This window comes from Chiloscyllium plagiosum, unplaced genomic scaffold (genome assembly GCF_037043375.1).
Source record: "Chiloscyllium plagiosum isolate Xiang-an unplaced genomic scaffold, Cpla_swu_hap1 HiC_scaffold_44, whole genome shotgun sequence".
NCBI classification, from domain to species: domain Eukaryota; kingdom Metazoa; phylum Chordata; class Chondrichthyes; order Orectolobiformes; family Hemiscylliidae; genus Chiloscyllium; species Chiloscyllium plagiosum.
Genome location: NW_028270182.1, coordinates 12668333 through 12693855, shown reverse-complemented (window position 1 = coordinate 12693855; position 25523 = coordinate 12668333). Strand labels below are relative to the sequence as shown.

The window sequence follows — 25523 nt, the reverse complement described above, 5'->3', positions numbered from 1 at the left end:
CTGTATCTAACCCCGTGCTGTCTCTGTCTTGGGAGTGTTTGATGGGGGGACAGTGTAGAGAGAGCTTTACTCTGTATCTAACCCCGTGCTGCCCCTGTCCTGGGAGTATTTGATGGGGGGACAGTGTAGAGAGAGCTTTACTCTGTATTGACGCAGGCTGTCATTGGTGTGTGTGTGTGTGTGAGTGAATGTGTGTATTTGCGTGTGAGTGAATGCGTGTGTGAATGTGAGTATGCGTGTGTGTGTGAGTGAATGTGTAAGTGTATTTGTGTGTGTGAAGGTCTGTGTGTGTGTGTTTATGTGAGTGTGAGAGTGTGTGAGTGTGTGTTTATGTGAGTGTGAGAGTGTGTGAGTGTAAGTGTGTGTGAAATCCCGGTGTCTGAACTGGAGCTGTGAAAGTGACTGTGGAAGCTCCCTTGCCTTCTGAGTGATTGAGGCCCGAACACTGTGTGACTTTAAGAAGGAGTTGGATTTGGGGCTGAAGGGTTTGGGCAGGTCAGATGGACAGAGTCGGTTATCAGGCATGGTCAGTGGTGCAGGCTCCAACGGCTAATTGGCTGACACTGCCTACCTTTGTACGAGATGAGGAGCAGCCTCTCTCTCTCACTCTTTTTGTCTCTCTCTCTCTCCATCTCTCTCTCTCTCTCTCTGTCTGTCTCTCTCTGGGCTCTCTCTGTCTCTCTCTGTCTTTCTCTCTCTCTCTCTCTCTCCGTCTCTCTGTCTGTCTGTATTTCTCTCTCTGGTCTCTCTCTCTCTGCGTCTCTCTGTCTGTCTGTCTCTCTCTATGTCTGTCTCTCCGTCTCTCTCTCTCTCCGTCTCTCTCTCTCTCTGTCTCTCTCTCTCTCTGGGCTATCTCTGTGTCTGTCTCTCTGTGTCTGTCTCTCTGTCTCTCTCTCTCCGTCTCTCTGTCTCTCTCTCCGTCTCTCTGTCTCTCTCTCTCTCTGTCTGTCTCTCCCCCCCTCTCTCTCTCTCTCTCTCTGTCTCTCTCTGGGCTCTCTCTGTGTCTGTCTCTCTGTCTGTCTCTCTCTGTCTCTCTCTCTCCGTCTCCGTCTCTCTCTCTATCACTGTCTCTCTCTCTCTCTCTCTCCGTCTCTCTCTCTCCATCTCTCTCTCTCTCTCTCTCTGTCTCTCTCTGTGTCTGTCTCTCTGTCTCTCTCTCTGGGCTCTCTAACACTCACTGCTTTCTCTTCCCTTTTACAGATCGCTACATCATCTTCGGGGCACAGCGAGATTCCTGGGGGAAAGGGGCTGCAAAGTCCGGGGTGGGCACTGCCATTCTCCTCGAATTGGCCCAGACCTTTTCCCAAATGGTGGCAAACGGTAAGAACCAGCCCCTTTTCCCCCGGCTTGGAAACGGCCATTCAGCCCTCTGGCTCCATGCTACCACTGGTCCTTCCTTCCAGCTGTAGGCCACATCTACACATCTCTCTCTGTTCCATCCTCCTGCTCGTGCAGAGATGTTTTCGACCCAGTTTATGTCCCTCCAGGTCGCCCATTCGCAAATCCTCACCAGTGGCTGGTCGGCCATGGGGACCTTCACACCCGGCTCTGACTGCTGCTGGATCACTCTGTACCCGGACAAAGCTGGGTCGCTCGGTGGGGTGGGGTGGGGGGTGTCGGGGTGTACTATGGGACCTGACCCCCACTACCCCATCTCCAAACAAAGGCGCAGTGCCGGTGCCACTGTCCTGACGTGACAGAGAGCGGGTGAGCCCTGGGTGTTGACCGTATTACCCTCAGACCTCAGGACCCCTCCACAGTCTCTGTACTCCTCCACGTATGGCTGCGTGACCTCTGATGACTGTCACCTTGAACTCGTGACCCCTAATAATTGGGTCCCCGACTCTGGGAAGAAGCCTCTTGCTATCCAGCCTGTCTATACCTCTCATGATGTTGTAGACCTCAATCAGGTTCCCCCCTCCATCTCCATCTTTCTAATGAAAATAATCATAATCTACTCAACTTCTCTTCATAGCTAGCACCCTCCAACCAGGCAACATCCTGGTGAACATCCTCTGCACCCTCTCCAAAGCGTCCACATCCTTTTGGTAATGTGGTGACCAGAACCGTACTCAGGACTCCAAATGTGGCCGAACCAAAGTCCTGTACAACTGTGAAATGACATAGCAATGATTTGGAGACGCTGGTGTTGGACTGGGGTGTACAAGGTTAAAAGAATCACACAACACCAGGTTATATTTGGAAGAACTAGCTTTCAGAGCGCCACTCCTTCATCAAGTGGTTGTGATGACAGCTTCCTGATGAAGGAGCAGCGCTCTGAAAGCTAGTGTGCTTCCAAATAAACCTGTTGGATTATAACCTGGTGTTGTGTGATTTATGACATACCAACCTCTTGTACTCAATAGCTGGAAATGTGTTGCTGGAAAAGCGCAGCAGGTCAGGCAGCATCCAGGGAACAGGAGAATCGACGTTTCGGGCATAAGCCCTTCTTCAGGAATGGGGAAAGTTTGTCAAACTTTCCAGACAAACTTTTCCCATTCCTGAAGAAGGGCTAATGCCCGAAACGTCGATTCTCCTGTTCCCTGGATGCTGCCTGACCTGCTGCGCTTTTCCAGCAACACATTTCCAGCTCTGATCTCCAGCATCTGCAGACCTCACTTTCTCCTCTTGTACTCAATACCCTGTCCGATGAAGGAAAGCATGCTGTATGCCTTCTTGACCACTCTATTGACCTGCGTTGCCATCTTCAGGGAACAATGTACCTGAACACCCAGATCCCGCTGTACATCAATTTTCCCTAGGGCTTTATCACTTACTTTCTGAGGGACCCTTAGTGACCCTCTGCCAGGACTATCTCGGTGTCAGACCTGCTCCTGAGAAAGGGGTCCCTTCACCGTGTTCAAGGATTATCAGCATGGGTTATTGTGGTCGGACGGTCTTGCTAAACCATTCCCATCGAAAAGACGTCTGGGTGACAGCGACCTGCCCTATAATCATAGGTGGTCACATCTCACCGACGGGGGGTGGGTGGGAGCTTTGCAAATGGGAACGAGGCATTGCCAGCTTTTCTGGATTGGTCTGGAGCATCCTTATCCCCAGGAGGTGCAGGAATAATCATGCCTTCAGAACCAGCAACTCCCAGCATGAACGCTGTGGAACCAATACTTTCCTAACTTCCACTGATCAGGACCAATTGCAAGAATGCCAAATTTCAGGCACTCGCACAGCAATTTATACCTCAGGGGAAAAGGGCGCTGATTGGTTGGCCAGTTGACTCTGATTAGCTGAGAAATTGCAGCATTGATCCTGATTGGCTGAGGCATTGCCAAGTTGATTCCCAAGGGAGGCAGGCCAGGTTGATGTTGAGGATATTTACCCTCCCACTGCGCTGTTTCCCAGCCGACACTAACTGTGGCCTCCTCCATTAGGGTTCAGGCCGCGGAGGAGCTTGCTCTTTGCCAGCTGGGACGCAGGAGAATTTGGCAGCGTCGGCGCCACCGAGTGGCTGGAGGTAGGGCATGGGGCATAGGAGACTGGTCAGGGAAGGAGCGGGGAGGGGTCATGGTCAGGAGAAGGGAGGGGCCATGGTGAGGAGAGGGGAGGGGTCGCGGTGAGGAGAGGGGACTGGTCGGGGGAGGAGAGGGGAGGGGTCATGGTCAGGGGAAGGGAGGGGCCATGGTGAGGAGAGGGAAGGGGTCATGGAGAGGGGAGGGGTCACGGTGAGGAGAGGGGACTGGTCAGGGGAGGAGAGGGGAGGGGTCATGGTCAGGGGAAGGGAGGGGCCATGGTGAGGAGAGGGAAGGGGTCATGGAGAGGGGAGGGGTCACGGTGAGGAGAGGGGAGGGGTCGCGGTGAGGAGAGGAGAGGAGTTACGGTGAGGGGATGAGAGGGGCCACTGGAAGGAGAGCGGAGGGTCATGGTGAGAAGGGGGGGGGGGGGGTCATAGTGAGGAGAGGGGAGGGGAGGGTCACTGGGGAGAGGATTGAGGTAAAGGAATGTGTTACAAGGGTGGGATAACAGGAAGGAGAGTGGTCATGGGGGAGGAGAGAGTGAGGGGGTACAGGAGAGTGGTCATGGGGGAGGAGAAGGGAGGGGGTACAGGAGAGTGGTCATGGGGGAGGAGAGAGTGAGGGGGTACAGGAGAGTGGTAATAGGGGAGGAGAAGGGAGGGGGAACAGGAGAGTGGCCATTGGGGAGGAGAGAGTGAGTGGGTACAGGAGAGTGGTAATGGGGGAGGAGAAGGAAGGGGGTACAGGAGAGTGATCATGGGGAGGAGAAGGGAGTGGGTACAGGAGAATGATCATGGGGAGGAGAAGGGAGGAGAAGGGAGGGGGTACAGGAGAGTGGTAATGGGGGAGGAGAAGAGAGGGCTGGAAAGGGGTTGAGGACCAGGGGGAAGGGCTGGGGAAGAGGGGTAGGGGCCAGGCCATGGTGTTGTGTGGGGCTGGACAGGGGTAGGGAAGAAGGAGGAAGTGGAACCAGGAGAGAGGGTATTGCCAGGAGGGGAGTGGGGTGCTGATGTCAGGGAAGGGGGAGAGGTCATTGGAGCGAGGGTGGTGAGGAGGGGCGGGTTTGGAGGGGGTGCAGTGAGAAGAGGAAGGAGAGATGAACGGTTGGAAAAGAGAAGGTGAGGGGTCGAAGGAGGATGGGAGGGGTGACAGAACAGGGAGAATGGGTCAGACGAAAGGTCAAGGAGACAGAGTGAGATCAGGACTGGAGTAGAGAGATGCGGAGGGGATAATCCAGGTCTGGAGCAATAGCGAGGGATCCTTTAAGGTATGTTTCAGGAGCTAATGGCTTCTGTAAGGCCTCTAGGATGTTAAAGCGTCTGAGTAAATCCTCTGTGAATCCTCCTGCAGGGTTACCTGACTATGATGCACCTCAAGGCAGCAGCTTACTTCAGTCTCGATAAAGCTGTCCTGGGTAAGAATCTTCCTTCCCTTCCATCCGAGAATATCCTGAGCTATCCAGTCGCTAATCCCTGAACCCAAGGGTCTCTTTCTTGGCCATTTCCCCATCAGCCTGACCTTTTCTGAACTTACACGGTGGATGTGACATCGTAACATCAAAGTGCTGAATCCACAGCCCAGAGACGCTGACCGTCATTCTCACATTGGGTCCTTCTGCCTGTTTAGAAATCTAGGCTGTTTGGCTCTCTCCACCCCATGGCCCAAGTGTTCACAAGGCTTCCCTGGGCTAGGCCCAGAGCCTGCTGGGAATTGGCCAAATATTGAGCGGTGGAAACGGGATTCCTCCCTGTAAAGCCTCCATTTTCAGTGACATTCCCAGAGGTAATTGGCCCCTCAATTGCCCCACCCCAAAAGGCCCCTCAGAATCCTGGATCACCTCAGGGCAGCAGCCGTATAAGGTAATGAACCACAAAAGTGCAGGACTGTTCCCTCTCTAGCAGCTAATATCTCAACTGGGTGATCAGGCTTTGTGGCCTACTGTTCTCCCACCTCAGTCTGAAGACAGCTCTTTGAGCTAGGCCTCAGGCCTGTTGCAGCTGTTCAGGTGATCAGGCTTTGCGGCCTACTGTTCTCCCACCTCAGTCTGAAGACGGCGCTTTGAGCTAGGCTTCAGGCCTGTTGCATCTGTTCAGGTCATCAGGCTTTGCAGCCTACTGTTCTCCCACCTCCGTCTGAAGACATGATTTGGACTGGGGTGTACAAAGTTAAAAATCACACAACACCAGGTTATAGTCCAACAGGTTTATTTGGAAGCACACTAGCTTTCGGAGCGACGCTCCTTCATCAGGTGATTGTGGAGGGCTCGATCGTAACACAGAATTTATAGCAAGAATTTGCAGTGTGATGTAACTGAAATTATACATTGAAGAATTGATTGTCTGTTAAGCCTTTCATCTGTTAGAATACAGTGATAGTTTCACTTCTTTCATGTGTAAATCACAAAACCCTTTTTTTAAAAGTTGCATTCTCGGGTTAGCTGTTATCAATGGGTGATAGCTAGACAATATGTTGAAGGTGTTAGCCCCCTGTGTTCTCTGTCTATGACCTGATGTTTAGATTGATTCTAATCTAAAAAGTGAAATAACAGAGTTTTACATAAATTCATGCAGTTTTTGAGCTCAGAGTTCTACATGAATGTATGCAGTTTTTGAGCAAAGTGCAATGTAACTCTGCAAGTACAAATTCACCACACAAAATATATATGTGCATGTGGGTCTTTGTCTGTCTGTGTGTGTGTGTCTGTCTGGGGTGGAGGTTGTGGGTGTGTGTGTGTGTAGTGAGTGCAGAGTGTCTTAAGTCTGTGAGGGGGTGCATGTGTGGGAGTGTGTGTGTCTAGAAGGGTGTGTGTGGGTGTCTGTGTGCGCGTCTGTGTGTACCTGTGTCCATGTGTATATGAAAGTGTGTGTGTGTGTGTGTGTGTGTGTGTAGGAATATCTGTGTGTGTGTGTAGTGCAATGGTGATCACCTGTAATGTGACATGAACCCAAGGTCCCGGTTGAGGCCCTCCCTGTGGGTACCGAACTTAGCTATCAGCCTCTGCTCAGCCACTTTCCTCTGCTGCCTGTCCCGATGTCCACCTTGGAGGATGGTCACCCGAAGGTCCGAGGCCGAATGTCCTGGACCACTGAAGTGTTCCCCAACTGGGAGGGAACCCTCCTGTCTGTTGATTGTTGTGCAGTGCCCATTCATCCGTTGTCGTAGCCTTTGCTCAGTTTCCCCAATGTACCAAGCCTCCGGGCATCCCTGCCTGCAACGTATAAGATAGACAATGTTGGCTGAGTCACATGAGTACCTGCCATGTACAAGGTGGGAGATGTTCCCACACGTAATAGTGGTATCTATGTCCACAATCTGACATGTTTTGCAGCGTCCACCGTGACAGGGTTGTATGGAGTTGTCCTGAGAGCCGGGCAGTTTGCTACGAACAATTATGTGTTTGAGGTTGTTTAAAGGCAAGTAGTGGAGGTGTAGGGAAGGTCTTGGTGAGGTGCTCATCCTCATTGATAATGTGTTGTAGGTCACGAAGAACATGGCGTAATCTTTCGGCCCCTGGGAAGTACTGAACAACGAAGGGTACCCTGTCAGTTGCAGCACGTGTCTCTTTCCTGAGGAGGTCATTACGGTTCCTTGCTGTGGCACGGCGGAACTGGCGGTTGATGAGTTGAGCATCGTACCCCGTTCTTGTGAGGGCATCCTTGAGCACTTCCAGGTGTCCGTCACGTTCCTCCTCATCTGAGCAGATCCGGTGTATGCGTAGGGCTTGTCCATAGGGAATGGCTGTTTTAATATGTTTTGGGTGGAAGCTGGAGAAGTGTAGCATTGTGAGGTTGTCTGTGGGTTTGCGGTAGAGTGTGGTGCTGAGGTGTCCGTCCTTGATGGAGACGCATGTGTCCAAGAATGAGACAGACAGTCGAGAGTAGTCCATGGTGAGTTTGGTGGTGGGATGAAACTTGTTGATGTCACTGTGTAGTTTTATCAGTGACTCCTCGCTACGGGTCCAGAGGAAGAAAATGTCGTCATTGTACCTGGTGTATCATGTTGGTTGGAGATCCTGCATAGAGAAGAAATCTTGTTTGAACCTGTGCATAAAAATGTTGGCATATTGGGGTGCAAATTTGGTCCCCATGGTTGTTCCGTGTGTCTGGATGAAGAACTGGTTGTTAAAGGTGAATACGTTATGATCGAGGATAAAGCGGATGAGTTGTAGGATGGTGTTTGGAGACTGGCAGTTGTTGGTGTTGAGTACTGAGGCTGTTGCCACGATGCCATCATTGTGGGGGATGCTGGTGTAGAGTGCGGAAATGTCCATTGTGACGAGGAATGTTCCCGGTTCGACTGGTCCGTGGGTGCTGAGTTTCTGTAAGAAATCCGTAGTATCGCGACAGAAGCTGGAGATCCCCTGTACAATAGGTTTCAAGATGCCTTCCACATAGCCAAAGAGATTCTCACATAGGGTCCCATTGCCCGACACGATGAGACGTCCCGGTGTGTTGGCTTTGTGTACCTTTGGAAGGCAGTAGAAGTCACCTACACGAGAAGTGCGTGGGATGAGTTGGGGAACATTTCAGTGGTCCAGGACATTCAGCCTCGGACCTTCGGGTGACCATCCTCCAAGGTGGACTTCGGGACAGGCAGCAGAGGAAAGTGGCCGAGCAGAGGCTGATAGTTAAGTTCGGTACCCATAGGGAGGGCCTCAACCGGGACCTTGGGTTCATGTCACATTACAGGTGATCACCATTGCACTACACACGCGCACACACACAGATATTCCTACACACACACACACACACACTCACATACACACAGACACAGGTACACACAGACGCGCACACAGACACCCACACACACCCTTCTAGACACACACACTCCCACACATGCACCCCCTCACAGACTTAAGACACTCTGCACTCACTACACACACCCTCCACCCCAGACAGACACACACACACACAGACCCACATGCACACATATATTTTGTGTGGTGAATTTGTACTTGCAGAGTTACATTGCACTTTGCTCAAAAACTGCAGACATTCATGTAGAACTCTGAGCTCAAAAACTGCATGAATTTATGTAAAACTCTGTTATCTCACTTTTTAGATTAGAATCAATCTAAACATCATGGTATAGACAGAGAACACAGGGGGCTAACACCTTCAACATATTGTCTAGCTATCACCCATTGTTAACAGCTAACCTGAGAATGCAACTTTTAAAAAAAGGGTTTTGTGATTTACACATGAAAGAAGTGAAACTATCACTGTATTCTAACAGATGAAAGGCTTAACAGACAATCAATTCTTCAATGTATAATTTCAGTTACATCACACTGTAAATTTTTGCTATAAATTCTGTGTTACGATCGAGCCCTCCACAATCACCTGATGGAGGAGCGTCGCTCCGAAAGCTAGTGTGCTTCCAATTAAACCTGTTGGACTATAACCTGGTGTTGTGTGATTTTTAACAGTCTGAAGACGGTTCTTTGAGCTAGGCCTCAGGCCTATTGCAGCTGTTCGGGCCCGTCCTGCGTTGCCTGACCCAGCCTCGGGCCTCAGCAGGATAGGGCTATGTGGGATCGTACTCGGCTGAGACCCCGGTAAATCTGAGAAACTGTGACTGCAGGCATCAGAAGACTCAGAACTACCTGAGGCCTAACTACTGTAAGTTCAGACTCCATGTCTTTGTCACACTGTATAGTTCCCCAGAAGCATTTTGTTTTTTTTTAACAGAAACCATTTTCTATTTATTTTGAGTCAACCAGCGTGCAGTGCCCGCACTAATATTTATTCCTTCTCCAGGGAATGGCAGACTACACACTGAGTCTAGTCCGCTCCTCCACAATCTGATGAAGGCGACGATTAAGCAGGTTGGTTGTACGAACCCCAGCTGCTGCTGGTTTCTCATCCCCTTCTCCCCACATCCCACTGCCACGGCCCGTCCCCATTCCCCACCTCACCCCCTTTCCCAAGCCTTTGGCACTCGGTGTCTGACAGACATTGACGACTAGGGCCAATGTCTCTAACCCGGTGTGTCCTCTGTTGTGGCAGATCAGCGACTCTGTGCAAGACAATTGGCAATACTACAAACAAATCGTGAGTCGGCCTGTGGAACTCACCGAAATGTAGGTAAAAACTGGGCGGGGGAGGGGAATGCGGTTGCCACAGGGGGAAGGAGATTAGGGGATGTTACGGGGAAAGGGGCATATTCATATTCCGTGGCTATTGAGGGCTGAGATAGATTTCCGAATGGTTGGGGAAACAATGGTGAAAGGGCAGGTATTGAAGGGGTGGAGCAGAGTCAAGGGGTGGAATGGCCTCCTCCTGTTCCTATTTCTTACAGTCTATATCCCAGCAGTGAAATCTCACACTCCAAAACGGAAGGGGCGGCACAGTGCCTCAGTGGTTAGCACTGCTGCCTCACAGCACCAGGGACCCGGGTTCGAAACCAGCCTCGGGTGACTGTCCGTGTGGAGTTTGCACATTCTCCCCGTGTCTGCGTGGGTTTCCTCCAGGTACTCCGGTTTCCTCCCACAGTCCAAAGATGTGTAGGTCAGGTGGATTGGCTGTGCTAAATTGCCCGTAGTGTTGAGTGCATTAGTCAGAGGGAAATGGGTCTGGGTGGGTTAGTCTTTGGAGGGTTGGTGTGGACTTGTTGGGCTGAAGGGCCTGTTTCCACACGGTAGGGAATCTGATGTGGCTGGATTGTTGTAGGCAAGAGTGGGTGTGAGGTTGGGTTCGTGTCGTGGGACCCTGTTTTTATGCTCTGCAGAAAAAGGCCTGGTTTAATTTGACCGTTGGGTGTTAGGAGTGAAGCCTTATCGTTGGAGACTGAGGCTGGAGTGACGTTGATCTGCTACCCTGAGCATCTCGTGGGAGGTGTCTGTGCTCAGAGAGTGGTCACACTCCATCCTGAACCTCAGTGCCTGGGAAACGATTCCTGGTCCATCGTTCAGCACTGACTCCAGGCCCAGCCCTGAGAAGGAGCTTTGTCAGCACGCATTCCCAAACCACCCATCCCCGGTGTCTGTCGGTTAGACATCGCATCACCTCGACCAGACCCAGAGGATACCGAGCTGGGCAGCTCCTGGGTCTTTTTCAGGGAGTGAGCTCCGTCAGTATGATCTGATAAACGTGTCCCATTTATATATAAACCCAGTCATCACCAGATCACCCTGTGAGGGCCTGGCTATTCGGCATGACTATCCAGGGGTCGGGTTTGGGACATTTCGGTGCAATCTGCCCGGGTCAGGGGATGGATAGGTAGGCTCTGTGGCCAGGCTGGGGAGCAATGGTTGCACTGTGCCCCTGTCAGGGGTGAAAGGGCACAGTGTCCCGGTTAGGGATAAGGGGCATCGTGTCCAGGTTAGGGTCAGGGGGTACTGGGTCCAGGTTAGGCTTAAGGGCTCACTGGGTCCAGGTCATAGGGATTATCGGGGTGCTGTGTCCAGGTTAGGGTTAAGGGGCACTGTGTCCAGGTTGGGGTCAGGGGGCACTGAGTCCAGATTAAGGTTAAGGGGCACTGTGTCCATGTTGGGGTCAGGGGGCACTGTTTTCAGGTTCAGGTTAAGGGTCATTGTGTCCAGGTTGGGGTCAGGGGGCACTGTGTCCAGGTTGGGGTCAGGGGGCACTGTGTCCAGGTTGGGGTCGGGGGCACTGTGTCCAGGTTAAGGGGCACTGTGTCCAGGTCATAGGGGTTAAGAGGCACTGTGTCCAGGTTGGGGTCAGGGGGCACTGTGTCCAGGTTGGGGTCAGGGGGCACTGTGTCCAGGTTAAGGGGCACTGTGTCCAGGTTAGTGTTAAAGGGCACTGTGTCCAGGTTGGGGTCGGGGGGCACTGTGTCCAGGTTGGGGTCAGGGGGCACTGTGTCCAGGTTGGGGTCAGGGGGCACTGTGTCCAGGTTAAGGGGCACTGTGTCCAGGTTAGTGTTAAAGGGCACTGTGTCCAGGTTGGGGTCGGGGGCACTGTGTCCAGGTCATAGGGGTTAAGAGGCACTGTGTCCAGGTTGGGGTCAGGGGGCACTGTGTCCAGGTTGGGGTCAGGGGTCACTGTGTCCAGGTTAAGGGGCACTGTGTCCAGGTTAGTGTTAAAGGGCACTGTGTCCAGGTTGGGGTCAGGGGTCACTGTGTCCAGGTTAAGGGGCACTGTGTCCAGGTTAGTGTTAAAGGGCACTGTGTCCAGGTTAAGGTTAAGGGGCACTGTGTCCAGGTTGGGGGTCAGGGAGCACTGTGTCCAGGTTGGGGGTCAGGGGGCACTGTGTCCAGGTTGGGGTCAGGGGGCACTGTGTCCAGGTTGGTGAGTGCCCCGACCATGGGCAGCACTCGGGGTCTGTGATTTCTGCCCTTGCCCCTGGGTCTAAATGTTTCTCTCCAATGGAGGCGCAGTGTTCCTGAGCTCGCTCTCTCTCACCATGATTCTCCTCCACAGCCTACAGCCCCTGACCATGGACAGCAGCGCCTACCCTTTCACTGCCTTTGCCGGTGTCCCCGCCATGGAGCTCAGTTTCCGTCAGGTATGCCAGAGCGGGGACCACCTCCCCCAACACAACAACAACAACACTCTGCATTTCCATAGAAACTTTACACAGCACCAATGTATCAGCACGAGCTTGCAGGGTGTGGTCTGACACAGGGGAGACCCCAGAGCAGAACAACACAGACAGCCAAGAGCTGGGTCTGAAGGGTTTGGAGGAGGGTCTCAGAGGAGGAGACCGAGAGAGAGAAAGAGAGGGGCAGAAGTTTAAGGAGGGAAGATTCCAGGCGTCAGACAGCTGACAGCACAGTCATCGAGAGTGAGGCGAAGGGAAACCACGGTTGGTCAATGGCCTGGAAGATCTCGGAGGGGCTGGAGGAGGTTACAGAGATAGGGAGGGGGTGTAGGGGCTGGAGGAGGTGACAGAGTTAGGGAAGGGGTGTAAGGGCTGGAGGTGGTGTCAGAGACAGGGTCTAGAGGGTTACAGAGATAGGGAGGGGGTGTAGGGGCTGGAGGAGGTTACAGAGATAGGGAGGGGGTGTAGGGGCTGGAGGAGGTTACAGAGATAGGGAGGGGGTGTAGGGGCTGGAGGGGGTGACTGAGATAGGGAGGGGGTGTAGGGGCTGGAGGAAGTTACAGAGATAGGGAGGGGTGTAGGGGCTGGAGGAGGTTACACAGATAGGGAGGGGGTGTAGGGGGTGGAGGAGGTTACAGAGATAGGGAGGGGGTGTAGGGGCTGGAGGGGGTTACAGAGATAGGGAGGTAGTGTAGGGGGTATAGGAGGTTACAGAGATAGGGAGGGGGTGTAGGGGCTGGAGGAAGTGACGGGGATAGGGAGCGGGTGTAGGGGCTGGAGGAGAGGACGGAGATAGGGAGGGGGTGTAGAGGGTTAAAGAGATAGGGAGTGGGTGTAGGGGCTGGAGCGGGTTACAGAGATAGGGAGGGGGTGTAGGGGGTTACAGAGATAGGGAGAGGGTGTAGGGGTTGGAGGAGGTTACAGAGATAGGGAGGGGGTGTAGGGGGTTACAGAGATAGGGAGGGGGTGTAGGGGGTGGAGGGGGTTACAGAGAAAGGGAGGGGGTGTAGGGGATGGAGGGTGTGACAGAGATAGGGAGGTAGTGTAGGGGGTATAGGAGGTTACAGAGATAGGGAGGGGGTGTAGGGGCTGGAGGAAGTGACGGGGATAGGGAGCGGGTGTAGGGGCTGGAGGAGAGGACGGAGATAGGGAGGGGGTGTAGAGGGTTAAAGAGATAGGGAGTGGGTGTAGGGGCTGGAGCGGGTTACAGAGATAGGGAGGGGGTGTAGGGGGTTACAGAGATAGGGAGAGGGTGTAGGGGTTGGAGGAGGTTACAGAGATAGGGAGGGGGTGTAGGGGGTTACAGAGATAGGGAGGGGGTGTAGGGGGTGGAGGGGGTTACAGAGAAAGGGAGGGGGTGTAGGGGATGGAGGGTGTGACAGAGATAGGGAGGGGGTGTAGGGGCTGGAGGGGGTGACAGAGATAGGGAGGGGGTGTAGGGGCTGGAGGGAGTGACAGAGATAGGGAGGGGGTGTAGGGGGTTGGAGGGAGTGACAGAGATAGGGAGGGGTATAGGGGATGGAGGGGGCGACAGAGATAGGGAGGGGGTGTAGGGGCTGGAGGAGGTGACAGAGATAGGGAGGGGTGTAGGGGCTGGAGGAGGTGACAGAGATAGGGAGGGGTGTAGGGGCTGGAGGAGGTTACAGAGATAGGGAGGGGTGTAGGGGCTGGAGGAGGTGACAGAGATAGGGAGGGGTGTAGGGGCTGGAGGAGGTGACAGAGATAGGGAGGGGTGTAGGGGCTGGAGGAGGTGACAGAGATAGGGAGGGGTGTAGGGGCTGGAGGAGGTGACAGAGATAGGGAGGGGTGTAGGGGCTGGAGGGGGTTACAGAGATAGGGAGGGGTGTAGGGGCTGGAGGAGGTGACAGAGATAGGGAGGGGTGTAGGGGCTGGAGGAGGTGACAGAGATAGGGAGGGGTGTAGGGGCTGGAGGGGGTTACAGAGATAGGGAGGGGTGTAGGGGCTGGAGGGGGTTACAGAGATAGGGAGGGGGTGTAGGTGCTGGAGGAGGTGACAGAGATAGGGAGGGGTGTAGGGGCTGGAGGAGGTGACAGATAGGGAGGGGTGTAGGGGCTGGAGGGGGTTACAGAGATAGGGAGGTGGTGTAGGGGCTGGAGGAGGTGACAGAGATAGGGAGGGGTGTAGGGGCTGGAGGGGGTTACAGAGATAGGGAGGGGTGTAGGGGGTTACAGAGATAGGGAGAGGGTGTAGGGGGTTACAGAGATAGGGAAGGGGTGTAGGGGCTGGAGGGGGTGACAGAGATAGGGAGGGGGTGTAGGGGCTGGAGGAGGTGTCAGAGACAGGGTCTAGAGGGTTACAGAGATAGGGAGGGGGTGTAGGGTGCTACAGAGGTAAGGAGGGGGTGTAGGATGTGGAGGAGGTTACAGAGATAGGGAGGTGGTATTAGATTAGATTACTTACAGTGTGGAAACAGGCCCTTTGGCCCAACAAGTCCACACCGACCCGCTGAAGCGCAACCCACCCATTCCCTTACATTTACCCCTTTTACCTAACACTACGGGCAATTTAGCAATGTAGGGGCTAAATTTAGCAATCTAGGTGGTAGGGGGTTACAGAGATAGGGAGGGGGTGGAGGGAGTGACTGACATAGCCAGGGGGTGTAGGTGCTGGAGGAGGTTACAGAGATAGGGAGGGGGTGTAGGGGCTGGAGGAGGTGACAGAGATAGGGAGGGGTGTAGGGGCTGGAGGAGGTGACAGAGATAGGGAGGGGGTGTAGGGGCTGGAGGAGGTGACAGAGATAGGGAGGGGTGTAGGGGCTGGAGGAGGTGACAGAGATAGGGAGGGGTGTAGGGGCTGGAGGAGGTTACAGAGATAGGGAGGGGTGTAGGGGCTGGAGGAGGTGACAGAGATAGGGAGGGGTGTAGGGGCTGGAGGAGGTGACAGAGATAGGGAGGGGTGTAGGGGCTGGAGGAGGTGACAGAGATAGGGAGGGGTGTAGGGGCTGGAGGAGGTGACAGAGATAGGGAGGGGTGTAGGGGCTGGAGGGGGTTACAGAGATAGGGAGGGGTGTAGGGGCTGGAGGAGGTGACAGAGATAGGGAGGGGTGTAGGGGCTGGAGGAGGTGACAGAGATAGGGAGGGGTGTAGGGGCTGGAGGGGGTTACAGAGATAGGGAGGGGTGTAGGGGCTGGAGGGGGTTACAGAGATAGGGAGGGGGTGTAGGTGCTGGAGGAGGTGACAGAGATAGGGAGGGGTGTAGGGGCTGGAGGAGGTGACAGAGATAGGGAGGGGTGTAGGGGCTGGAGGGGGTTACAGAGATAGGGAGGTGGTGTAGGGGCTGGAGGAGGTGACAGAGATAGGGAGGGGTGTAGGGGCTGGAGGGGGTTACAGAGATAGGGAGGGGTGTAGGGGCTGGAGGGGGTTACAGAGATAGGGAGGTGGTGTAGGGGCCGGAGGGGGTTACAGAGATAGGGAGAGGGTGTAGGGGGTTACAGCGATAGGGAGAGGGTGTAGGGGGTTACAGCGATAGGGAGGGGGTGTAGGGGCTGGAGGGGGTTACAGAGATAGGGAGGTGGTGTAGGGGCTGGAGGGGGGTTACAGAGATAGGGAGGGGGTGTAGGGGGTTACAGAGATAGGGAGGGGGTGTAGGGGGTTACAGAGATAGGCAGGGGGTGTAGGGGGTTACAGAGATAGGGAGGGGGTGTAGGGGCCGGAGGGGGTTACAGAGATGGGAGGGGGTGTAGGGGTTTACAGAGATAGGGAGGAGGTGTAGGGGCCGGAGGGGATTACAGAGATAGGGAGGGGGTGAAGGGGGTTACAGAGATAGGGAGGGGGTGTGGGGCTGGAGGGGGTTAACCCCTACCCAGTCTCTACGCCTGTACCTTTCTCTGACAGGCTGTCTTGCCCTGTAGTTACTGGCAGTACCTGAGGAGTGTGAGAGATGTGGGTTATGTGTGGAAAGGGGCCCATCACTGTGTGGCATTGCCTGATCACAGCAGCCTGCCCTTCCCTCCCTCCTTTAGGAAGACAACCTGGTCTATCCCTTCCTCAACACTGCACTGGACACCTACGAGAACCTGAGAACCAAGACCAAAAACAGACTGCCAGATATTTGTGAGGGAGTGGTGAAGATTGTTGGCCAGATAGCTCTTGAACTGACTTTTAATGACCGGCTCCATCTGAACTACGCAGTCTACAGTGAGGTTACTCTGGATTACATCAACCAGTTCCGAACGTTCATGCCAGAGCTAAAGGTAACAAGCACGAGATAATCAGCACAGTTTTATATTTCAGCCGTTACACCGGAGAACCCAGAGCCAATCAACCAACATACACAACAACATATCCAACCGCAGACCCTGTCCTGGGAGTGTTTGAAGGGGGACAGTGTAGAGTGAGCTTTACCCTGTATCTAACCCTGTGCTGTTCCTGTCCTGGGAGTGTTTGAAGGGGGGTCAGTGTAGAGGGAGCTTTACCCTGTATCTAACCACGTGTTGTCCCTGTCCTGGGAGTGTTTGATGGGGACAGTGTAGAGGGAGCTTTACTCTGTATCTAACCCTGTGCTGTTCCTGTCCTGGGAGTGTTTGATGGGGACAGTGTAGAGAGAGCTTTACTCTGTATCTAACCCCGTGCTGTCCCTGTCCTGGGAGTGTTTGATGGGGAGACAGTGTAGAGGGAGCTTTACTCTGTATCTAACCCCATGCTGCCCGTCCTGGGGAGTGTTTGATGGGGACAGTGTTTAGGGAGCTTTACTCTGTATCTAACCCCGTGCTGTCCCTGTCCTGGGAGTGTTTGATGGGGGGTCAGTGTAGAGGGAGCTTTACTCTGTATGTAACCCCGTGCTGTCCCGGTCCTGGGAGTGTTTAATGGGAGACAGTGTAGAGGGAGCTTTACTCTGTATCTAACCCCGTGCTGTCCCTGTCCTGGGAGTGTTTGATGGGGGGGGTCAGTGTAGAGGGAGCTTTACTCTGTATCTAACCCCGTGCTGTCCCTGTCCTGGGAGTGTTTGATGGGGAGACAGTGTAGAGAGAGCTTTACTCTGTATCTAACCCCATGCTGCCCGTCCTGGGGATTGTTTGATGGGGGACAGTGTAGAGGGAGCTTTACTCTGTACCTAACCCTGTGCTGTCCCTGTCCTGAGAGTGTTTGATGGGGAGACAGTGTAGAGGGAGCTTTACTCTGTATCTAACCCCATGCTGTCCCTGTCCTGGGAGTGTTTGATGAGGGGCAGTGTAGAGAGAGCTTTACTCTGTATCTAACCCCATGCTGTCCCTGTCCTGGGAGTGTTTGATGAGGGGCAGTGTAGAGGGAGCTTTACTCTGTATCTAACCCTGTGCTGTCCCTGTCCCTGGGAGTGTTTGATGGGGAGACAGTGTAGAGGGAGCTTTACTCTGTATCTAACCCCATGCTGTCCCTGTCCTGGGAGTGTTTGATGAGGGGCAGTGTAGAGGGAGCTTTACTCTGTATCTAACCCCATGCTGTCCCTGTCCCTGGGAGTGTTTGATGGGGTGACAGTGTAGAGGGAGCTTTACTCTGTATCTAACCCCGTGCTGTCCCTGTCCCTGGGAGTGTTTGATGGGGGGACAGTGTAGAGGAAGCTTTACTCTGTATCTAACCCCGTGCTGTCCCTGTCCAGGGCGTGTTTGATGGGGGGACAGTGTAGAGGGAGCTTTACTCTGTATCTAACCCTGTGCTGTCCCTGTCCTAGGCGTGTTTGATGAGGGGCAGTGTAGAGGGAGCTTTACTCTGTATCTAACCCCATGCTGTCTCTGTCCCTGGGAGTGTTTGATGGGGTGACAGTGTAGAGGGAGCTTTACTCTGTATCTAACCCCGTGCTGTCCCTGTCCCTGGGAGTGTTTGATGGGGTGACAGTGTAGAGGGAGCTTTACTCTGTATCTAACCCCGTGCTGTCCCTGTCCAGGGCGTGTTTGATGGGGGGACAGTGTAGAGGGAGCTTTACTCTGTATCTAACCCTGTGCTGTCCCTGTCCTGGGCGTGTTTGATGGGGGGACAGTGTAGAGGGAGCTTTACTCTGTATCTATCCCCGTGCTGTCCCTGTCCCTGTCCCTGGGAGTGTTTGATGGGGGACAGTGTAGAGGGAGCTTTACTCTGTATCTAACCCTGTGCTGTCCCTGTCCCTGGGAGTGTTTGATGGGGGGACAGTGTGTTATAATTCAGTTATGAAGCCGATTGGAAAGAATGACCAATACTTGCTTCTGTTTCACATTGTCCTGTTTGATTTTCCTTCTCCCTCTCTCTCACTGATGCCCCCCCCTGCCCCCACCTCGCCCGTCCTGTTTGGGTGCGTATCAGAGTCGGGGACTCACTCTCCGGTGGCTGTATTCTGCCCGTGGGGATTTCCTGCGTGCGGCCGAGCGACTGAACAACCTCATCAGCACCTCAACAGTGGACAATGAGGCCCTGAACCGCATGTACAACGATAAGATCATGAGGGTAAGTGTGAGACTGGGGTATGCCTATCCCAAAGGGGTTTGCAATGGTAGTTCTGTCATGGGACAGCCTCTGACCACGCGCTCTATCCTGTCGCAGCAACAAATCGACAGTCAGGGGGTGCGTCGATCGCTCTTAATGCCAATTGCAGAAGGGGATTAAAGGTGGGGCAGGAAGGGGCTTCACTCGCTGTGGGACCCTGGGCATATGGGAGGGCAGACGACGATGGGATGGCCAGAACTGTGCTGGAGCGAGGGTGGGAGGCAGGGGTATCTGTGTTGAACAGGGAAGGGGCAGGGCTATATGTGAGGGAGGGAGTGGGGTGAGAGATATTTGTGAAGGAGGGCATAGGAAAGGGGTATTTGTGAGAGAGGGGTTAGGGAAAGAGGTATTTGTGAGGGACAGGGAAGAATAGGTATATGTGAGCAAGGGGGAGCAGACGGATATTTATGAGGGACAGGGAAGGGACAAGGGTATATGTAAGTGATGAGGGTATCTGTGAGGGACGGGAGTAACTGTGAGGGACGGGAGTAACTGTGAGAGACGGGAGTAACTGTGTGTGAGACGGGGGGTATCTGTGTGTGAGACGGGGGTATCTGTGTGTGAGACGGGGGTATCTGCGAGGGACGTGGGGTATCTGCGAGGGACGTGGGGTATCTGCGAGGGACGTGGGGTATCTGCGAGGGACGGGGGCTATCTGTGAGGGATGGGGGGGGTGTATGTGAGGGACAGGAGTATCTGTAAGGGATGGCAGGTATATGTGAGGGATGGGGGTATATGTGAGGCATGGGAGATATCTGTGAGGGACGGGAGGTTATATGTGAGGGACAAGGGGTATATGTGAGGGACAAGGGGTTATATGTGAGGGACGGGGGGGTGTATGTGAGGGACGGGGGGTATATGTGATGACGGGGGTATCTGTGAGGGACGGGGGTATCTGTGAGGGACGGGGGTATCTGTGAGGGACTGGGGGTATATGTGAGGGACTGGGGGTATCTGTGAGGGACGGGGGGTATCTGTGAGGGACGGGGGGTATCTGTGAGGGACGGGGGGTATCTGTGAGGGACGGGGGGTATCTGTGAGGGACGGGGGGTATCTGTGAGGGACGGGAGTATATTTGAGTAATGGGGGCTATCTGTGAGGGACGGGGGCTATCTGTGAGGGACGGGGGCTATCTGTGAGGGACGGGGGGTATATGTGAGGGACAAGGGGTATATGTGAGTGACGGGGGGGTATCTGTGAGGGACGGGGGGGTATCTGTGAGGGACGGGGGGTATCTGTGAGGGACAAGGGGTATATGTGAGTGACGGGAGTATATGTGAGTGACGGGGGTATCTGTGAGGGGGTGTTGGTGGAATGTGCCTAGTATTTCCTGAAGCCCTCTGTGCACTGGAACATTGCCAACAGGTGGAGTTCTACTTCCTGTCTCAGTACGTCTCTGCCACTGACACACCTTTCCGGCACATTCTCCATGGAAGGGGTGACCACACACTGGAAGCCCTTTACAGACATTTCCAACTGCTTAAGGACAAGCCGAGCAAGTTTGACGAGAAGAAGTTCCGGAAGCAGTTGGCCCTGGTGACATGGACCCTGCAGGGAGCTGCCAACGCTCTGAGTGGAGACGTCTGGAACATTGGTAACAACAGCTTCTAGAACGTCCAGATCATCAACACCGTTGACTCATTCTTCACTGACCCTTCACTGAGAGAGGGAGTGTGCTGTGGGCCTCCTCAAACCATGCCAGACTTGGTTCAATCACCACTCGTTCGAGGCTTCCATGCAGCTCCTCTCCTCCTCCATCTCTCCCCTCCTTTCTGTCCTCTGCTCATCCTTCACTCCTCTCCCCTCCTTCTCATCTCTTCCTCTCCTCACCCTTCCCTCCTTCTCCCCTCTCCATCCTCACCTCTCCTCCACCAGTCTCCTCTTCTCCCACTCTTCCTTCACACACTCGCTCCCTCCGAACCTCTCTCTTCCTCCTCCAACCCTTCCCAGGATAACCAGGGGCGGAGGGGGTGAGTAAAGAGGACTCCCCGTTGCCATGTCTTTCTGATCAACACCAGATGGCATGTCAGTTCATGTCCCACGCATCTTTATCTCTGTTTCCGACTCCCCACCCCACATCACTTTCTCCCCATAATTCCCTCCTCTATCTTTCCATCTTACTCTTCTGTTTTTCCCTCTTTCGCTGTCCGCCTCCTTTTTCTCCACAAGATGGAATTGTCTGCACATTAACCGTTTCACTTTGAATTCCCGCCGTTTAACCTGTGCTATTGCGTCAGGATCAGTAACTTCGAGTTCAGTTCAACATTGGACCATCAATCTCTGGTTGGGAGTTCACGTCCCTCCCTGACTGAGGTGCAAAATTGATTTAACTTTTAAAAAATCCAATAATTTTCAGTTTAAATTTCAAATCTCTATTGCCTAAGGTTAGATTCTCCAACACAGATGGGGGTGTTGGAGGGAGGTTCATTCTTGACTCTGGTCCTGTGATAACTTTTATGCCCCCTTCACGATCTGGTGGTGAGTAATCTGAGGTCATCGTGACAAAGTTAAATATGAATGGTACCGAAACAGGCCATTTGGCCCACCCGCTCCATGCTGCTGTTTCTGTTCCATATGGACCTCCACTCCCATTCCTCCCTTTACATGTTGTACAAATATAGGAAATTAGGAGGAGCGGGCCTCAAGTCTGCTTCAATTTGAGAGAGCTTTGAAGATTCACAATCCTCAGAAGTGTCCCCTTGACCATCAGAGATAGGAGCAGAAGGCCATTCAGCCCATCGGATGTGTGCTGCCATTCAGAGATCACTGCTGACCTGATAATCCTCAGGTTCTGAAACAAGGTCTTCTATGCCTCAGTCAAACTGCCTCTTAGCCTTCCAGCAGAGTTTCACCCCCATCACCTTCTTATTCCTTTCTCCCTCCTGTTTATCCAGTTTTCTCTTGACTGCTTTGACACTATATTTGCCTCAACCACTTTGAGGTCGCAAGTTCCCCATTCTCACCGTTCATATACCACATAAGGAGATTTCTCTTCACTACCACAGTGACTTTCTGGTGTTGATGATCTCTATGTATCCGCAGTCTAATCTCTGCAAGAGTCTGTCTCATGAAATTTTCCAACATAGTTTTGAGGACATCTTATGATGGTCATGATTGGAGACGCTGGTGTTGGACTGGGGTGTTGAAAATCCCACAATACCAGGTTATAGTCCAACAGGTTTATTTGGAAACACTAGCTTTCAGAGCGCTGCCCCTTCATTAGGTGGTTGTGGAGAATAAGATTGTAAGACATGGAATTTATTGCAAATTTATTCTGTATCTTACGATCTTATACTCCACAAGCACCTGACGTCGAAGCAGCGCTCCGACAGCTAGTGCTTCCAAATAAACCTGTTGGACTCTAACCTGGTATTGGGTGATTTTTAATCTTATAATGGCTTCTCTTTTCTAGTGAAAATAATGTAGTTGTGTTCAGTCTTAAGTCAATACCTCTGTCATGTTCTTTTCCAGAAAGTAACTTAAAGATGGGAATTTAAAGTGAATAGATGAATGGCTAAAAAATGTCACGGCAAATGAAATTAGATTGTGTGTTTGTCCATCCATATCTAGTGCTGGTGTCTAGACTCCGGTTGTCATCAATGATTGTTTAATTTATCAGGGACAGTGATCACTATAAATTATTTTTGTAATATATTGTTAATTATCGGAAGCAGTGCCTTCCATAATTCCAACAGTTATACTGGCTTTGAATGGAAAAAGCATCTTCTGTTTGTTAGAAGCCAGGTGGTAGAGGCAAGTTGTTGGCAATGCTCAGGTTAGTCAAGCTGCCATTTTGTAGTTTTCCCTGTCTTCAATGGCAGCCATTTTGTAGTGCTCCCTATCTTCACTGGCAGCCATTTGCATTGGCCCCATGTTGGCTGGCCACTTGCAGCGTCCTCTGTCTTCATCAGCAATCTGCTATCTTCAATGGCAGCCATTTGCAGAGCCATCTGTCTTTGTGTGGACATCTGCCATACCTCTATCCCGCCATCATTATGATTCCTGTGTGGAATCTCCTTGGGGATTGCAGGCTGTCTGGTAGGATTTTTTTAATGCTTTCCTGAAGTGTAGACTGATCCTTTAATTTGTTTTGAAAGCAAAAGCTCTGAGGAGTTATTGGTGCTAAGTCAAACATCTGAAATCCAATGCGGGAACACCACTGCCTGCAAGTTCCCCTCCATTGCCCATCCTGACTTGGAAATATATTGCCATTCCTTCAGTGTCACTGGGTTAAAATCTTGGAATTCCTTCCTCAATGGAACTGCGCATGTTCCAACACTTAAGTGAAGTGCAGGGGTTCAAGAAAGCAGTTCACCTCCCACCTCCTGGACAGCTAAAGATCGACATGGTGCTTATGATCCCTTTAGAAATGTATCCCTTGCAACGCCCAACTCCCCATCTACACCCTAAATCTGACTGCTCTTGAAACAGAGACAAACAAATGGCAGCAGAGCATTGCCAATAAGAGAGACATCATTGTACGAGGGGCACATCAGCATTGGGATCCTCTAGTACGAATACTGCCATTAATCTATCAGCTATTGATAAAGAAAACGTGTTAATTATCGGGAACAGTGCTTCTCATAGTTCAGCACATTGCTTACTTGTTGAGGCCTAGTTATTTACCCCCACTGACCTGAGTCTGTTGTGTACCTGTTTGTTTATGCTTTGGTTGGTTTGATGTGCCAGTCTAATGAGAGGGTCAACCTGTAACCACATTGGCCATACCCACTCTCTTCCTTTCAAGCATAATATGCTCTGGATCGAGGGGTGCAGAGTTGGGGGAAGATGGCACTGTACCAGTAACTGAGGATGGTGGGGGGGGAAGAAAAGGGGTGTGTGTGTGTTTTCTTTTTAAAACCATCTGTCAGAGCTTTGTGCTGTGCTGCTCAGACTGGCCCAGAGTCACCATAAAATGCTTCAATGTATCACAACTGGAGAATTAAAAATTTAGCCAAACTACAAAGCTGCCTTGGGTTTAGTTCCTACCTAACTCTGTTGCTCCAACCAGAGACATCAGCAAAGCTGATACAGGTCATTCTGCTTGAACGTGTGATTCATTAATGCGAATACCCGATTGATGAATTATAGAGTTATAGAGATGTACAATGTGGAAACAGACCCTTCGGTCCAACCCGTCCATGCCAACCAGATATCCCAACCCTAATCTAGTCCCACCTGCCAGCACCCGGCCCATATCCCTCCAAACCCTTCCTATTCATATACCCATCCAAATGCCTGTTAAATGTTGCAATTGTACCAGCCTCCACCACTTCCTCTGGCAGCTCATTCCATTGTTTCTAAAGTGCCAACTTTTAAAACACGTGTTGGCTGTGACAGGACTGCATCACCAACACTTTAAGCGCTGTTTCTAAAGCACAATTTTTTTTAATAACGGGGGTCACACAAGAACGTAACTATGTCATTACAGAAAAACTACCTGTAGGTGTGAGTGAGCCAAAAAACACTGAATGGTTCTCAGCTAGTGCTTATAGGAGAGAGAGTTTTAAATTGGCTCATCTGGTCTCTTACATTGCACTGTCAGTCAATCACTATTTCTGCTGACAAGTATTGGTCCACTCTCTCCACCACCCATCTCAGTAGCAGCAGCAGCATGTACCATCTACAAGATTCACTGCAACACCTTTCTAACTTCTAATCTCATCACAGAGAGACTAGGGCAGCAGATACATGGGAACACCATTTGCAAGTTCCTCTCCCACCATCCTGACTTGGAAATTTATTAGCCGTTCCTGCAGTGTTGCTGGGTCAGAATCCTGGAGCTCCCTCCCTAACGACACTGTCCCCAAACAGACTGCAGCGATTTAACGCAGCAGTTCACTGCCACCTTCTCCATTACCGATAGGCAGCAGTTGCTGGCCTCGACATTAATGCCCATATGCTGTGTACAAACAAAGTGGGCGTGGTGGCCAATGTGGCCCATGCCAAATCTGGCAAGGATTTGGTGCTCTGAGCTAGGCCCAGCTTTCATTCTGCAAGTCAGCCTGACCTGCAGAACAAGGGAAGAGAAAGGGGGGGGGGATAAAGAGGTGTAGGTTAAGCACATGATCAAGGTGGTAAAAACAATGACTGCAGATGCTGGAAACCAGATTCTGGATCAGTGGTGCTGGAAGAGCACAGCAATTCAGGCAGCATCCGAGGACAGGCAAAATCGACGTTTCGGGCAAACGCCCTTCATCAGGAATGAGACAGGGAGCCTCCTGGGTGGAGAGATAAATGGGATGTTAATTCTCCTGCTCGTCGGATGCTGCCTAACCGGCTGTGTTTTTTCAGCACCACTCTAATCTCAACTCTGATCTCTGGCATCTGCAGCACCCACTTTCGCCTGGTGGGTTTGAATCCTGTCAAATGGCACATGGTGGAATCTGAAATCAGTACAAGTCTGGAATCAAGGGTATAATGATGACCATGAATCCACTACCCAGTGTCGGATGAACCCACCTGGTCCACTAATGTCCTTTGGGGAAGGAAACTGCCATTATTACCTGCTCCTACCTACATTGTGGGTGGCTCTTAAACTCCTCTCTGGGCAATTAATGCTGTCCTCAGCCCTGTTACCCTCATGGCATGAAGGAATTGAATTTTAAAGGGCATTCCAGAGGCCCATACTCATGCCTTGGGGACACAGGTTAAAATACCACCATGACAACTGGTGAAATTTAAGTTAACAAATCAATCTAGCCAGCTAGTTACAGAAACACATGGCTGAGACACGGGAACTTGGAACGCAACAAAGAGAAAAATCAAACAGGATTTAAAACAATAGCTGACGCCTTTATTAAAACACCACGTGGGGCCCAAAGGGGCATAAGTACATTTGGTCGGACTTTACATTTGTACAAGTTCTATTTTTTTTTTGCAAAGTGCAAATACAATTCTTTTTTTAAAATTAAAAAAAATCTGTTGTGAGTTTACACAGGACTTTCATTCATTCTGACATCCAAATCCCAATTAATGTGCACAGATCTTCAAAAAAAAAAATGAAAACACACGTGCGCGCACACACACACACACACACACACACACACGCAGAAAACCCAGAATATATATTAAAAAGTTACAGCGCCCCAGTCGG

The 25523-nt window shown here is 52.1% G+C and overlaps 1 protein-coding gene across 1 annotated transcript in view; it reads left to right on the top strand.

The window, feature by feature from the left end:
- Window positions 1–23393, top strand: part of tfr2 (transferrin receptor 2) — a 67917-nt gene extending 44524 nt beyond the window's left edge. The window contains exons 11-19 of the mRNA XM_087982912.1: window positions 1201–1320; window positions 3390–3472; window positions 4821–4884; window positions 9230–9297; window positions 9479–9552; window positions 11855–11939; window positions 15958–16188; window positions 18248–18388; window positions 19793–23393. Of these exons, the coding sequence (XP_087839038.1) occupies window positions 1201–1320; window positions 3390–3472; window positions 4821–4884; window positions 9230–9297; window positions 9479–9552; window positions 11855–11939; window positions 15958–16188; window positions 18248–18388; window positions 19793–20038 (1112 nt within the window). The 3' untranslated portion in view covers window positions 20039–23393. The remainder of the gene's footprint in view (window positions 1–1200; window positions 1321–3389; window positions 3473–4820; window positions 4885–9229; window positions 9298–9478; window positions 9553–11854; window positions 11940–15957; window positions 16189–18247; window positions 18389–19792) is intronic.
- Window positions 23394–25523: the final 2130 nt, after the last annotated feature.